The sequence below is a fragment of the Peromyscus californicus genome, unplaced genomic scaffold (assembly GCF_007827085.1).
Source record: "Peromyscus californicus insignis strain IS unplaced genomic scaffold, ASM782708v3 Scaffold_11__1_contigs__length_118956290, whole genome shotgun sequence".
Lineage (NCBI taxonomy): Eukaryota > Metazoa > Chordata > Mammalia > Rodentia > Cricetidae > Peromyscus > Peromyscus californicus.
Genome location: NW_026294402.1, coordinates 16,964,299 through 16,978,531, shown reverse-complemented (window position 1 = coordinate 16,978,531; position 14,233 = coordinate 16,964,299). Strand labels below are relative to the sequence as shown.

The window sequence follows — 14,233 nt, the reverse complement described above, 5'->3', positions numbered from 1 at the left end:
CTGATGACCTGAGTTTGATCCCCAGGACCTACATAAATGTGGAGGGACTTCACAAAGATGATGTCCTCTGACCTTCACAAGTGCACTGTGAGACACACACACACACACACACACACACACACACACACACACACACCCCGACACACACACAATGATAATGTCCACAGCAAAGCAAATGTTATCACTGGGCACACACCACATCATTCACGGAACACTTCCTGGAATGGAGAAGTGGTGCTGTGTGACAGGCATAGGGGGAGGGACAGGAATAAATCAACATCCCTCCTTCACTCACTTCCTGGATCACAGAAACAGCTGCAAGTGGAATTTGCCCACTGGACAGATGGAACAAGCTGAGGCCCCCAGCGCTGTCTGGAGAGCTCTCCAACTGGGAAGCTGTAGTTCAGGAGCCAGCCAGGAGGTTCGGGGATTCTGAGCCAGGAAAGAATTCTAAAGAATGTTTCTTCCCAAGTCCCTCACCTTCTGTCACTCAGAGAGGATAGGACAGGCAGGACTGCCTGGGCGGTAATGGAGAACAGCAGGGCAGACTAACGGAATGGATTCACTTGGAAGACAGGAGCCAATGGCCCAAGAGAACCAGACAACAGAAGCCCCTAAAGTTCAGCCATTCAGATGGCAGAGGCCAACTCAAGTAAGCAAGGGGCACAGATGGGCATTTGCACACCAGAGGTCACCCTAGACAGCTAGCCAGACAACAGTGGACTTCAGGGTGGGTTTGGACAGATGGGACAACCAAATGGTGCCGGTAGGAAGGCTGTCCAGAACGGATAAACAGCTAACCAGACGGTAGAGAAGGTTCCAGATAAATAACCAGCCTGACACAGACCCCAGGGGTCATTCATGCCCCATGAACGGCTGGGTGACAAGTGTAGCTTCAGCAGCACGCACACTAAGATTTCCAGGTAGCAAGAGAAAAGAGGAGTGGATCTATCCCGGATCACAGGCAAAGTGATGTCAGAATTCACCAGTGATAGTTGAGACTAAAAGCACCAAGAAGGGTCTGCATTGACCGTCCTGCCCCAAACCTAACGCACTCTCACTGGGCAGTCCCTGACCTGGGTCTGCATCTCCAGTCCCTGCGGAAAGCCACAGAGACTCTTGCCCCAGACCTTACCCACTGCCACCGGTCCTGCGACGTCCGCGAGCCGCAGTTCCGCCATTCTCCGCCCGCCCTCCGCGCCCTAGGCCGCCGCCCGCCCTCCCCGCCGGAGCCTGGGAACCGCCGCCGGCGCGCTCGCTCACCGGCCCACGAAGTTCTCGAGCACCGAACTCTTGCCTGCGCTCTGGCCGCCCACCACGGCGATCTGCGGCAGGTCCAGGTGGCAGCTCTGGCCGATGGAGCTGAAGGCGTCCTGCAGCTTGTTAACCAGCGGGATGAGCTCTTCCATCCCGCGGTTGCCCATGGTGCCCGCCTCCGCCCCGCGGCTCCCCCGGCTACGACACGCGACCCCGAGGCGTCTGTGGCCGTTGCTTCCTGCCGCTCCGCTCTGCCAGCCCGCCCGGGCTCCCCTTCGCCGCGACGCCCGCTCCCGGCTCGGCCTCACAGTCGCCGCCTCATCCGGTTCTCAGGCGACACCCGACCCGAGCGACCTCCCCGCCCAGCCTCTGGGGCGGAGCCCGAATCCCTAATGCTACCTTCAATTGGTCAAGAATGCTGCCACTCAAAGATGCAAGCCAATAAAAAAGACACGAGGAAGGGCTGGTCTCACAATTTCATTGGGTTGTAGAAGTGTCAGTAATATTAGAAAACCAATAGAAGTGAAAACCGGGTTGTCACGCCCGGAAGGCGGGGTCTCGTGAAGACACCGAGGCCTCTGCTCCCTAGGCTGATCTGGGTTGTCCTATTGGTCTCTGGAAACGTCAGCCTGCCAATGATGTAAGGAATCCATCCTTAAACACTGGTTTGTCACTTGACATTAGTTAGTTCCGTAAAAGTTTCTCATTGGTTGGTATAAATATCACTTCGTTCCTCCAACCAATAAGAGAGAAGAGAGCCGCAACCCTTTTTTTCTGCTGTTTCTGAACCATTGGCTGGCCACAAACTCGAGGTGATCCTCCTGCCTCGGGCTCCCTCCTGCTAAGATTACACATACTGATTTACAGCCGTGTCTGTCCGTCATAGGAATTCTTCCCAGCTTTCCTGGCTTTTGTTGTCAGTTTGTGATATTCTCTTTAAGCAAAGAGCCACAGTACTCAGGAAGCGCCACACCTCATGGTATGGTTCCGTTGACAGTCACGCAAGCGTTCTTAAGCGCTGGAGAAAACTTGTATCTTAGAAAGGGTCACAGACTCCAGCTCTGGAAGAGTCCCAGTGCCAGTGGAAGATGAGTCTCATAGAAGGCTGTGAGTGTGGTTATTTGAACCCACTTGTTCGTGCGTGCATGTTCCTGAATGTTCATAGGGATTAAGTCTAGGGCCTCATGAAGCTAACTAAGCAAGTGTTTTGCCAGTGGTTACAACCCTAGGCTTATTTTTACTTTAAAAAAAAAAAAATTGCTCCTAGAGAGATGGTTCTGTGGTTAAGAGCACTTACCCGCTTTGCAGAGAACCCGAGTTTGGTTCCCAGAACCCTCATGACGGCTCACAACCATTAGTAATTCAGTTCCAGGAATCTGACATCCTCTTCTGGCCTCCACCAGGATCAGACACAAACATGATGCACCAGCTTACATCCAGGCAAATCACCCATGCACATAAAAAATTAATTTTATGCAAATATATCTTTTAAAAATTTACATAAAATAGCATTTTAAAGAATTTAAAGATTTTAATTTTATGTGCACCACGTAATGTGCCTGGTGTCCACAGAAGTCAGGAAGCGTCAGATCCCCTAGAACTAGAATTTTGGATGGTTGTGAACCACAATATAGGTGCTGGGAATCAAACCCAGATCCTCCGCAGGAGCAACAAATGTCCTTAACTGTGGAGCTCTCTCTCCAACCCCAAACTTCACTTTTATGCATGTGGTGTTTCCCATACATGTATGTTTTGTTCACTATGTTCATGCAGGGCCCAAGAAGACCAGAAGAGGGCGTCAGATCACCGGGAACAAGTTAGAGTTGCAAGCTGCCCTGTCAGTGCTAACAATTGAACCCAAGGCCTCTGCAAGAGCAACAAGTGCTCTGAACTGCTGAGCCACCTCTCCAGGCCCCTTATTTTATTTTTAATTATGTATGTTGGATGTATTATATGCACATGAGATGAGAAGAGGGCAAGGGATCCCCTGAAGCTAGAGTTAGAAGCATTTGTCAGCCACCTGACTATGGGTGCTGGGAACGGAACTGCAGCCATCTCCAAGAACAGCACTCAAAGCCGTATCTCCAGCCCCCAATTTTTGCACAATTATGAGCCTGTGGTGCACTGCCCTGTGCATGTGGAGGTCATAGTTTGACTTTAGGCATTTCCCTCTCTTATTTTTTGAAATAGGATCTCTCAGAGCCTGGAACTGGTGAATTCAGCTGGAGTAGCTGCTGGCCAACCCTGCCAGGGCTGGAATTACACAGGCTTACCACCCTTGGGTCTTTACTGGGGTGGGATCTGATCCACCCACCCTGGGGTCATCTTAAGGCAGAAGCCAATATTCCACAGTTGTTTCCTTGAACTTTACTACTTTCTAGACCTTCTAATTGCCTACTGGACTCCCTACTCAAATGCATTTTGGAGGAATGGTGGTGTTTTTGATAGAACCTCATTTAGTCAGCCTTGACTCAAAGCTGTCTGTATAACTGAGGATGGCCTTGAATTTAGATCCTCCTGCCTCTAACTCTGAAGTGTTGGGACTACAGGCACCAGCCACCATACCCAGTTTATTATGAACAAAGAGCTCTTCTATATGCCAGGGTCCCAGTCTGTGGTTTTGTTTACTTGAGTCACAGTCTGTATAGCTCAGGCTGACCCTTACTATGTAGCCCAGGCTGTCCTGGAACTCCCAATCCTCCTGCCCCAGCCTCTTCACTTTAGGGATTATGGCCATGCACCACCATGCCAGGATGAAACTATTACTCAATAGTAATTTGATGCTTCTAGCCACAGATGTGCCTGAGGCGCAATGGACATTCTGGAAAGCAGCTGACAGAAGGTGGTACGGGAGTTCTGCTAAAGCTGTGAGAAAGGGCGATAGAGGAAAAGACTTAGCTATAAAGAGAAAAAGAAAAAATTCAGAGCATTGAAGTCCACTCTCTTTTGCCTTATTGGCCAAAGGAATGAGATGATGATGATGATGTGTGTGTGTGTGTGTGTGTGTGTGTGTGTGTAAACCAGTGGGAACGTAGAACTTTCAGGAAATAGGCAGTATCAATGGAGAAGCCATTGTCTAAGGAACATGACTCAAACGCTTGGGGTTATAGTTGGCACTTGGTGTTGCAGACTTTATCAGAACAGCAGGAGTTGGCTGAATAATATTATATGGCAACTATAAAAAAATGCATAGGATTGGGGATGTGACTCTGGGCACAGTGCCTGTCTACGATGCCTTGGGTTTGGTCTCCAGCACCACATGAACCAGGTGTGAGAGCGCATACCTGTGATCCCAGCACTTGAGAGAGAAACAGATGAAGACAGAGATTCAGGGTCTTCCTAAAGAGTATAACAAGCGCCGGGTAGTGGTGGCGCATGCCTTTGATCACAGCACTCTGGAGGCAGAGCCAGGCGGATCTCTGTGAATTTGAGGCCAGCCTGGGCTACAGAGTGAGATCCAGGACAGGCACCAAAACTACACAGAGAAACCCTGTCTCGAAAAACCAAAACCAAAACCAAAAAAAAAAAAAAAAAAAAAAAAAAGAAGGAAGGAAGGAAGAAAAAGAAAGGGAAAGGAAGAAAGGAGCTGGAGAGATGGCTCAGCGTCAGGAGCACTGACTGATCTTTCAGATTTCCAGCCCCTCACAGCTGCCTGTGACTCCAGTTCCAGGGGATCCGACACCCTCGCACAGACATATAGGAAAGAAAGAAACAAACAAAAAACCCCAATGCATATAATATTAATTTAAAAAGAAGAAGAAAAGAAAATGGCTGTGCACACCTTTGATCCCAGCACTCGGGAGGCAGAGGCAGGCGGATCTCTGTGAGTTCAAGAGTAAGTTCCAAGATCGCAGGGCTGCACCGGGAAACCTTATCTCCAAAACAAAAACAAACACACAGAAAAGGAGCCCTGAGTCTTGGGCTGCACCTGGCGGTTCCTATCACTCCACTGGTGCTCTGGTTACTTCTTGTTTTGTTTGTTGAGAAAGGGTCTTACTCAGGCCCCGGCTGGCTATGAAACCAAGTTAGCCTTGAACTTGCAGCTGTCCTACAAGGACTGCCTTCCTAGAGCTAGGATTACAGCTGAGAGCCGCCAGATTAACCTTTCCGGACTCTGCCTTTCTTTCTCCGTCCTGGATCACTCAGGGCCGCCTCACGCATACCTAACCACTGGGCTCTCCTGCACTCCCTATGTTACTTCCTACGAAGAAGCAGCAAGACATCCATCTACAGTGAAACTTGGGACCAGGAAGAAGACAGACAGGCCACCTTCCCAAGAAGACACAAGATCTCAGATGAAAACAAAAAGCAGTAACAAAATCTTTTTAAAAGAAAAACCCTTCAGTATCCCCCATGCCCCAGCGTCCCTCCCCGGGCAACCAGGTCATGTGAGTGTGATTCCCACGGAGGCCAGTGCTTCAACGGCCCAGGCAGGACACAGGCTGTGGTCACCATACATGGTGCGCATGAAGTTTCGCACAAAGTCAGGAAAGCGCTGCTCCAAGATGCTGCTCCGAAGGGTGCTCAGCAGCTGCAGCTGCGGGGGAGGGCACCAGCATCAGTCCCAGGAGTACCCACAAGGCACCAGGTGTGCCAAGAGTGCCCCCACATCATAAACCCAAGGCAAAGAGAGACAGGTCATGTTTGAGGGACCTGTCCATGTTTGAGGGACACCCTCTAGATGAGGCACCCCCAAAAGGTCCTTAGGGCCCAGACTCATTACACCCCCAAAGAGGGAACCCCACTTGAGCCACAGATCTACACCACACCCTCAAATAAAAAGGAGCCATGCTATGCCCCTTCCCCCACCAGCCTCAACTAACTCTGTTCTCAGAGCCAAGACCCTCCCTCCCTGCCTGCCCCAGGGCCCTGCCCAGGCCACCTGGTAGGCAATGTTGTGCACGGTTAGGTGGTGCAGGGCTGCGGTGTTGTCGCTGTGCAGCAGGGCGTGCAGGAAGGCGCGGCTGTGCCTGCGGGTCACATAGTTAGAGGCTACACAAGCCTGAGCCCCCTCCCCTCTCCAATCCCCACCTTCCAAGACCTACTTCCGGCAGGTGGGACAGGGACACTCGGAGTTTATGGGACTGAAATCCTTGGCGTACTGCTGCTTCTTCAACTGCAGGTTCCCAGTGGGCACAAGAGCGGAGCCAAAGCGCTGAGGACAAGGAAGGTCAAGATCACGAGGGGCATGGGCTCCCAGCCCCTCCCGTCCCCTGCCCGGGCCTCACCGCTGTCCGTGTGGGGTACACACAGTCGAACATGTCACATCCAAGAGCCACGCAGACTACCAAATCGGTGGCATAGCTGGGGTGCAGCCGTGAGGGTGAGGAGCAGAGAGTCAGCCTCAAGAGAAGGTTTCCCAGGCTTCCCTCCACCCCCAAGTGGACCTCAGACGACAGTCAAGTGTTCTCTTTTATCTATTTTTGTTCTAAGACTGTATTTTACATTGCCCAGGCTGGCCTTTACTCCCTACATAGTTGAGGATGTCCCAGAACATTGTTTACATCAGGCAGTAGTCTATGTGACCGCTTCATTAGCTCCCCAGTAATGCTATTCCCTTCTTCCCAAAAGGGAATGGGAACCCCAGGATCTGCCCCCCACAGCAGGGCTCAGGGCTCTGTCTCCTCCGCCCCAACATACCCAACCCCCATCAGGTATCTCGGCTTGTCCTTGGGCAGCATGGAGGTGCTTAATGCCACCATCTTCCAGAACTGTGCCTTGCTCTCTCCCCCACTCAGACCTCCAATGGCGAAGCCCGGCACATCCCTCTTGGTCATCTCTGAAAGAGCAGGTGGCCCCAGCTTAGGAGGATTTAGGATTTTGTGACTTTACAAAAAGTTAGGAGTATATTCTAGTCACAAGGCTAGGTTTCTTTCAGTACAGCATTCCACTAACTTACCATAAAACCAAGCCTTGAGCCAGGCATTTGGATCCACCCTGGAATCCCAGCCACTCAGGAGACTGAGGCTGGAGGATCAAGAATTTGTCACCAGTCTGGGCTACAGAACCAGTCCCGCAACAGCATGGTTACATAAAGAAGGAAGGAGAGGGTGGGAGATGATGGGCCAGAGGTTAAGAGCACTGCTGTTCTCTCAGGGGTACCAGGTTCGGATCTCAGCACCCACAGGGCTCACAGCCATCTGTAATTCCAGTTCCAGGAGACCCAACACCTTCTGGTCTTCTTGGGCTCTGCATATATATGATATACATACATGCAGGAAAATATTCATACACAGCAAATAAAAATGGTTTTTGCTAGGCATGGTGGCACATGCCTTTAATCACAGTATACCTAGGGCTGCTATGTGAGAGACCATGTCTCAAAAATTAAATAATTAGGGGGCTGGAGAGATGGCTCAGAGATTAAGAGCACTGGCTGCTCTTCCAGAGGTTCTGAGTTCAATTCCCAGCAATCACATGGTGGGTCACAACCATCTATAACGAGATTTGGTGCCCTCTTCTGATGGGCAGGCATACATGCAGGCAGAACACTATACATAGTAAGTAAATAAATCTTTAAAAAAATTAAATAATTCATTTCAAAAACTCTAAGAAACAAAGACTAGAGATAGGAAGAAAGAAAGGGTGTGTGTGGTAACAGTTTCGGCTTTACAGCCTCAAGAAGGACTAGGATGTTCAGCAGTTTGATGTGGTAAACCCATTTTAGGCAGGGGTGCAGCTAAGTGGTAGAGGGTTCTCCTACGGGGCAAGACTCTTCAGTCTTACCACCAGCAAATGTCCCAAAGCAAATCCAGTTTCTGACAATAGTCTTTTCAACTCCGATGGGTGTTACCATCTGAAAGGTCTACCACACTTAGTCCCTAGGAAGGACCCTGCCCTGACAGACAGACACCAGGGAGGGAGGGGCAGAAGCAAAGGGTACTGCTGGGGACCTAAGCTGCCACTGCTGAATGCCTACTGACTGAACGCAAGGCTCACTTTTATTATATTATTTATGTATTCACGGGACACGAAGGCATCGCACAGTGGTCAGAGCACAACTTTCCGAGTCTGTGGGTTCCAGGGACCAAACTGAGCTTGTGAGGGTTGGCAGCAAGCTTCTTTTTATCCATTCAGCCAGCTCACAACCCAGTGCTCTCAACATTGATCATCAGAAGAGGCCCATAGCTGAAAGCCAAGTGTATCCCCAAATTTACCATTTTCTAGAAACAAGATTCCAAAGTCAAAATACTAATGCACCCCTGGGACCCTAGCACTCAGGAGACGAGGCAGGAGAATCGGGAATTCAGGGCCGCCCTGAACCCTATGAGAAACTGGGGAAGAGCTGTGACCCAGCAGGTAGTGGGCTTGATTAGTATGCATGAAGCCCTGGGTTCCAGGTCAGCAAGGCATCTTCTGAGCTTGGTGATGCATGCCAGGGATCTCAGCACTCTGAAGTGGAGGCAGGGGGATAAGTACAAGATCATCCTCTACTATACAGTGAGCTCCAGGCCAGCCTGGGCTACATGAAAGCCTGTCATAAGTCAACCTAATATTTCAACAAAATATGTGAAAAGGGCCAGCAAGATGGCCCCGGGGGCAAAGGCACTGCTGCCAGGCCTGGTGACCGGAGTTCCACCCCAGAATCCACACGGCAGAGAGGACTGACTCCCCAAAGTTGTCCTCTGACCTCCATACACACACACACACACACACACACACACACACACACACACACACACACACACACACACGGCGGGGGGAGGGAGGGAGGGAGGTGGGGGGATGGGGGAGCTAAACAATTAGAAAGAAAGATCAACCTGGGTCCAGTATTTGCCTTCATTACTTCCATTTTCTAGACCTGCCCTACTGCACACTGCCTCAAGGCCTTTGGCTCGTGCATCTTGCACTTGTGGCATCCTTTGCCATTTAACAGCTATGGCCAAAGCATCATCCTGTGCCTGGACCAGCCCCACCTCCACCAGTACCTGACTCTACCTTTCAGGCAAGTGGTCCGAAGATCGGCATTCAGTCCACCCTGGATGATGGCAAACAGGTTCTGCTTGTCCCGATGTTTATGGGCTGCGATGCATCTGTCTAGCCAGCGGACCGACCTGCAAGAGGGTCCTAGGTCCCAGAACCTCTCATGGCTAGGGAGACAGCAGGGAACCACAGGGCCCTCTTCCTCCCACGCACGCACACCGCCCACATGCAGACCTGTGCATGGCCTCCTCCACTCGAGGGCCTGTCACCGTGCTGCTCACCACGTCGTCCAGCTGCATAATGATGTCAGAGCCTGAGCGGGAGAGGGCACTCTGGTGAGGGACAAGACACAGAGACCCACGCAGGTACCACCACCTCCTTGCCATCATCCTAATATGGCTGCACAGAAGCTAGGGAACTTTTTTGTTTTCTTTTTTTCTTTCCTTCCTTTTTTTTTTTGGTTTTTTTTTGTTTTTGTTTTTTGTTTTGTTTTTTGGGGACAGGGTTTTTCTGTGTAGCTTTGGAGCCTTTCCTGGAACTCACTTTGTAGACCAGGCTGGCCTCGAACTCACAGAGATCCACCTGGCTCTGCCTCCTGAATGCTGGGATCAAAGGCGTGCGCCGCCGCCCGGCTTGTTTTCTTTCTTACATATACCCTCATGGGCCCGTGAGATGGCTCCACAGGTAAATGTGCTTTCCTCCAGGCCTGACTACCCAAGTTCAACCCCAGGACCCACATGGTGGAAGGAGGAGACTGATTCCTGCAAATGATCACCATGGATCCCAGGCTGTTCTCCAGCTCCCAATCCCCCTGCCTCTACCCCCACTGTGCCCAGCTTTATAGGGAACTGTTGCAATTATACTCTGGAATATGGGGCTATGGCTCAGCCAGTATAGTCCAGCATACACAAGGCTACAGGTTCCATCCCCAGCACTGCATAAAGTGGGTGTGGTGGTTGAGGCCTGTGGCCCCAGCCTTCAGAAGGCGGAGGCAGAAGAATCTGGAGTTTGAAGTTGGGGGCCAGAGTGCTGGCTGCTCTTCCAGAGAACCTGAGTTAGTTCCCAGAAGCCATCTGGCAGCTCACAGCAAGTTTAAAGGAATCTTATGCCCTCTTCTAGCCTTGGTGGCCACATAGTACACAGACATACATGCAGGCCGAATACCTATATACAAAAAATAAATAAAATAGGTAGACATGGTTGGCACAGAAGAAGCAGGAGGATCTCTGTGAGTTCCAGGCCAACCTCGCCTACATAACAAGATCCAGGGCAGTCAATGATATATAGTGAGACCCTGTCTCAAATCCAACAAAAATAAATAAAATAAAATCTTTAAAAATATATTTCGAGGAAAAACAGAATTTAAGGTCATTGTTGGCGACATAGAGTTCGATGCCAGCCTGGACCATGAGACCCTGTCTCAGACAAGATGGAGGCAAGGACTCATGAAGACTCACCTCTGTCTCCTGTGCTTGCTCTGTGGCGCAAGAGCACACACCAAGATACAAATAAACCGCAGTCTCCCTTAGCTTAATGCTCCTTGCTGACAATTCTGACACCCAAAGACTTACCAAATAAAAGGTTTGGAGGCCTGAGGCCATGACTCAGAGGCACAGTCTTGGCTTGGCATGGGTGAGGACCTGGGTTACACCCCCAGCTTAGATAGATAGAGACAGATTTAGATGGATAGACAAAACAGATATAAGGACTGAAGGACAACTAGACAGACAGACTATCCTAGCCTAAAGTCATCTGAGAGAAAAGCCAGCCTTAAGGAATTTCTTAGATCAGACTGGCTTGTGGCCTTATCTGAGACTGTCTTGATGATTGGCTGATGTGGGAGGACCCGCCCTCTAGAAGCAGTGCTCTCTCTGGGCAAAGACGTTGCACTGCATGAAAAAGCCAGCTCTGAGCTGAGGAGGTGGCTTTGTGTTTGAGATCATGCCGTGTTCTTCCTGAGGACCGGACTCGCAGCACCCGGGCAGGCCAGTGCTATCTGTAACTGTAGGTCTAGAGAATATACCACCTCAGGCACCGCACTCACGTGTGCACACAAACACATAAGTTAATATAATAAAAATAAGCCAGGCGTGGTGGTGGCAGCGCACACCTTCAATCCCAGCACTCAGGAGGCAGAGGCAGAAGGATCTCTGTGAGTTCGAGGCCAGCCAGGTCTACAAAGCGAGTTTCAGGACAGCCAGTGCTACACAAAGAAACCCTGTCTCAAAAAACTAATAATAATAATAATAATAATAAATCTTTTTTTTTTTCCAGAGCTTGCTAGGCAAGCGCTCTACCACTGAGCTAAATCCCCAACCCCAATAATAAATCTTAAAGCAAAATAGCTAACTAAGCATGAGCCTGTGAGCAAGCCAGTGAGCAGCGTTCAGCCATGGCTTCTGTCCAAGATCCCGCCTTTACTGCCCTCAATGATCAACTGTGACCTGGAAGCATATGCCCAATCAAAATGAATCCTTTCCTCCTCAACGTGCTCTGCTCAGACTCTCTTATCACAGCTACCGAAAGAAACTAAAACACAGACAGATAGGTGACTTTTATCAGAACCAGATCTAGAGGGTAGAAGTCAAGTCCAGGCCGAGCAACAAAGCTACATTCTTTCTCCAAAAACAAAAACCAAAAAGGCAGAGCCAGGCGTGGTTCAGCACGCCGGTAATCCCAGCAGGAAGAGAGGATCCTGAGCTCCAGCGCGGCCCGCACAGCATAGGGAGATCCTGTATCTAAAATCAAGAACTAGGGCCTTGGTGCAGTGGTAGAGCCCCTGCCTACAATCCCTCAGTGACGGACTAAAACCTGTGAGACGAAATAAACCCTCTCCTCCCTAAGTCGCTTTTGGTCATGATGTTGGCACAAGGCTCCAACATCACTCAAAAGCTATACAGTGCAAATTGTCCTAGCCTGCAGATGCAGCTCAGTGAGTAGAAAGCTTGTGTAGCGTGCCGAGAGCCCTGGGTCTGACCCCCAGATCAGTATAAAACCGGGCATGGTGGCATTTGGCTGTAATTCCACCACTCTGGATGTGGAGGGAGGAGGATCAAGAGTTCAAAGTCAACCTCAGTTAATAAGGCAGTGAGTTCTAGGCCAGCCTAGGCTGTGTAGGACTCTGTCTCAAAAATAAGACAAAATAAAAATATAAACTATATAGATGAAAAAAGGGGGGGAAAAAGAAAAGAAAAAAGGGGCCTACAATAATTCCTATCTCATGTGGTTGCCACTATTATTTCATTAAATTCAATTTGTTACTAAAAACAGTAACAGCTCAACAGCTCGGTGCGCCTTTAATCCCAACACTCCAAAGGCAGAAGCAGGCGATCTCTGTATTTGAGGTCAGCCTGGTCTACTCGTCAACAAACGAGTTCCAGTCCAGTCAGTGCTACATAGTAAGACTGTCCAAAATAAAAACAATAAGTAAATAAAGTAATAACAATATACATACATATGAAACAAAAAACAAATCAAAAAAGGCAGCTACATATCTAGCACTGTGTTCACACTGCTGATATCACGAGTCAGAGATGGGAGCAGGTTCTCACTGGGAAGCCCAAGCAGGCCGGAACCGCAACAATCTTCCCGCGAAGCAGCCACCACGTGCCTTTTTTATGTGTTTGTTTTGCTGTGTTGTGTTTGCTGCGCGGGGACTCCAGCCCAGCACAGGACCTGTTCTTTATCCTCATTCATAGATGTCCCAAACCTCACGCGGCGTCTCCGCCTACAGGCAAGGTGAAGGGGCGATGCGCCAGCCTTCTCTTACCCAGAGCGTTCTGGATCTCCACAGACCTCTCTGGGCTCAAAAGCGTCTCTTGGCCGTCGTAGGGCGAGCGGAAGCGGACGCCCTCCTCGGTCACCTCGGACAGGGAAAACAGAGACACCATCTGGAAGCCGCCGCTATCCTGGGGGGACCCGGCCGCGAAGCTGTCAGGAGATGGAGCCTGGGGGCCCTCTCACCCCAACCGGAGCCCTAGGGCGGCGACCCCATCTCACCGTCAGCAGATTGTGGGGCCAGTGCATGAAGCCGTGAAGCCCCTGGGCCTTCTGGATCAGCTCCGGGCCCTGGGATGCCGGAAGAAAGGGCCGCGTGAGGGGACCGCCCGCAGCTCCCTGGCCAGGCCCCGGGGGAGCCCGCGCGCGGGGCGCCCGCGCCGACGGACCGCATCGGAGGCGTGTCCCGGCCTGGCTGCCCCCTCGCCGCCCACCGCAGGATCGAATCCACCCACCGGCCTCAGCCCCAGGTGGTAGGTGTTGCCCAAGCAGATGCGGCAGCCCAGGCTGTCCAGCTGCTCCGCGGTGATGCCCTTCATGGTGGCCTGTGTTCCCACAGGCATGAACACCGGGGTGGCCACGGTTCCATGAGGCAGCCGCAGCTCGCCCGCCCGGGCTCTGGAGCGACTGCACTCAGCCGCCAGCCGCAGGATGCGTGGAGCGGACTCCAGCGAAGCCGGGCTGCCTGCCGCCGCCATTTCCGGTCCCGGAACCACGTGGGCCGAGACCGCGGAGGGCAGCGCCATGGTGTCTCGGATCACGTGACCCGAGAGCTCCAGGGAACTATGGCAACCGACGCCTACCTCCACCTCACTCCGGGGTGCGCTCCTTCCGGATCCCAGGGCTGTCACTTTCGCTAGGTAATGGCCAGGTGACGGCTCGGCGAGTGGAGATACATGCCGTTAAGCCCGAGGACCTGAGTTCAACCTCTGGGACCCACAAGAATGAGAACTGATTCCTGCAAATTCGTGTGGGCGGACACACAACGTATGTAATTTAAAAACACGCCAAGACATGTTTTTCTCCTACTGTATAAAATATAACAGCTCGATACGATGATTCAACTGGAATCCCAAGATTTGTGAGGCTGAGCAAAAAGGATTGTGTGGAGTCAGAGAACAGAACCAACACAGCTTTGATGCTAGCACTGGGGAGGCAGAGGCAAGTGGAGCACTGTGAGTTCAAGGCTAGCCTGGTCTATATAGCAAGCTCCAGGACTTTTTTCCAAGGGAAAAAAGACACACCTGCAATCCTAGCACTTGGGAGGTAAAGGCAA

General features: G+C 51.1%; 2 protein-coding genes across 18 annotated transcripts in view; both read right to left on the bottom strand.

The window, feature by feature from the left end:
• Dnm2 (dynamin 2) overlaps nucleotides 1-1,594 on the bottom strand; it is a 91,861-nt gene extending 90,267 nt beyond the window's left edge. For 9 of the 16 annotated variants that reach the window (XM_052754074.1, XM_052754114.1, XM_052754123.1 and 6 more), the window contains exon 1: nucleotides 1,264-1,591. In XM_052754074.1, coding sequence (XP_052610034.1) covers nucleotides 1,264-1,424 — 161 coding nt within the window. In that variant the 5' untranslated portion in view covers nucleotides 1,425-1,591. Of the gene's footprint in view, nucleotides 1-1,263 lie in introns of all 16 variants that reach the window. The other 7 variants (XM_052754133.1, XM_052754141.1, XM_052754054.1 and 4 more) reach the window with 2 other exon arrangements.
• Nucleotides 1,595-5,553: 3,959 nt separating this feature from the next.
• Nucleotides 5,554-13,826, bottom strand: Qtrt1 (queuine tRNA-ribosyltransferase catalytic subunit 1). Of its 2 annotated transcripts, XM_052754153.1 has the most exons (12): nucleotides 13,413-13,826; nucleotides 13,180-13,248; nucleotides 12,950-13,088; nucleotides 9,415-9,493; nucleotides 9,196-9,311; nucleotides 7,392-7,446; nucleotides 7,157-7,224; nucleotides 6,898-7,036; nucleotides 6,486-6,561; nucleotides 6,303-6,412; nucleotides 6,140-6,227; nucleotides 5,554-5,794 (listed from the first exon to the last, which is right to left on the bottom strand). In XM_052754153.1, the coding sequence occupies exons 1-12, from the start codon at nucleotides 13,701-13,703 to the stop codon at nucleotides 5,642-5,644; spliced, it is 1,383 nt and encodes a 460-aa protein (XP_052610113.1). In that variant the 5' UTR covers nucleotides 13,704-13,826; the 3' UTR covers nucleotides 5,554-5,641. The 2 variants fall into 2 exon arrangements, with proteins under 2 accessions (XP_052610113.1, XP_052610120.1); XM_052754160.1 differs by lacking the exons at nucleotides 7,157-7,224; nucleotides 7,392-7,446.
• Nucleotides 13,827-14,233: the final 407 nt, after the last annotated feature.

Coding starts and splice junctions, on each gene's coding strand:
- Qtrt1 (XM_052754153.1), bottom strand. CDS start 13,703: ATGGCGCTGCCCTCCGCGGTCTCGGCCCACGTGGTTCCGGGACCGGAA. Junction 13,249..13,412: donor ACCACCTGGGGCTGAGGCCG/GTGGGTGGATTC, acceptor CCGGCATCCCAG/GGCCCGGAGCTGATCCAGAA. Junction 13,089..13,179: donor GGCCCCACAATCTGCTGACG/GTGAGATGGGGT, acceptor GGGTCCCCCCAG/GATAGCGGCGGCTTCCAGAT.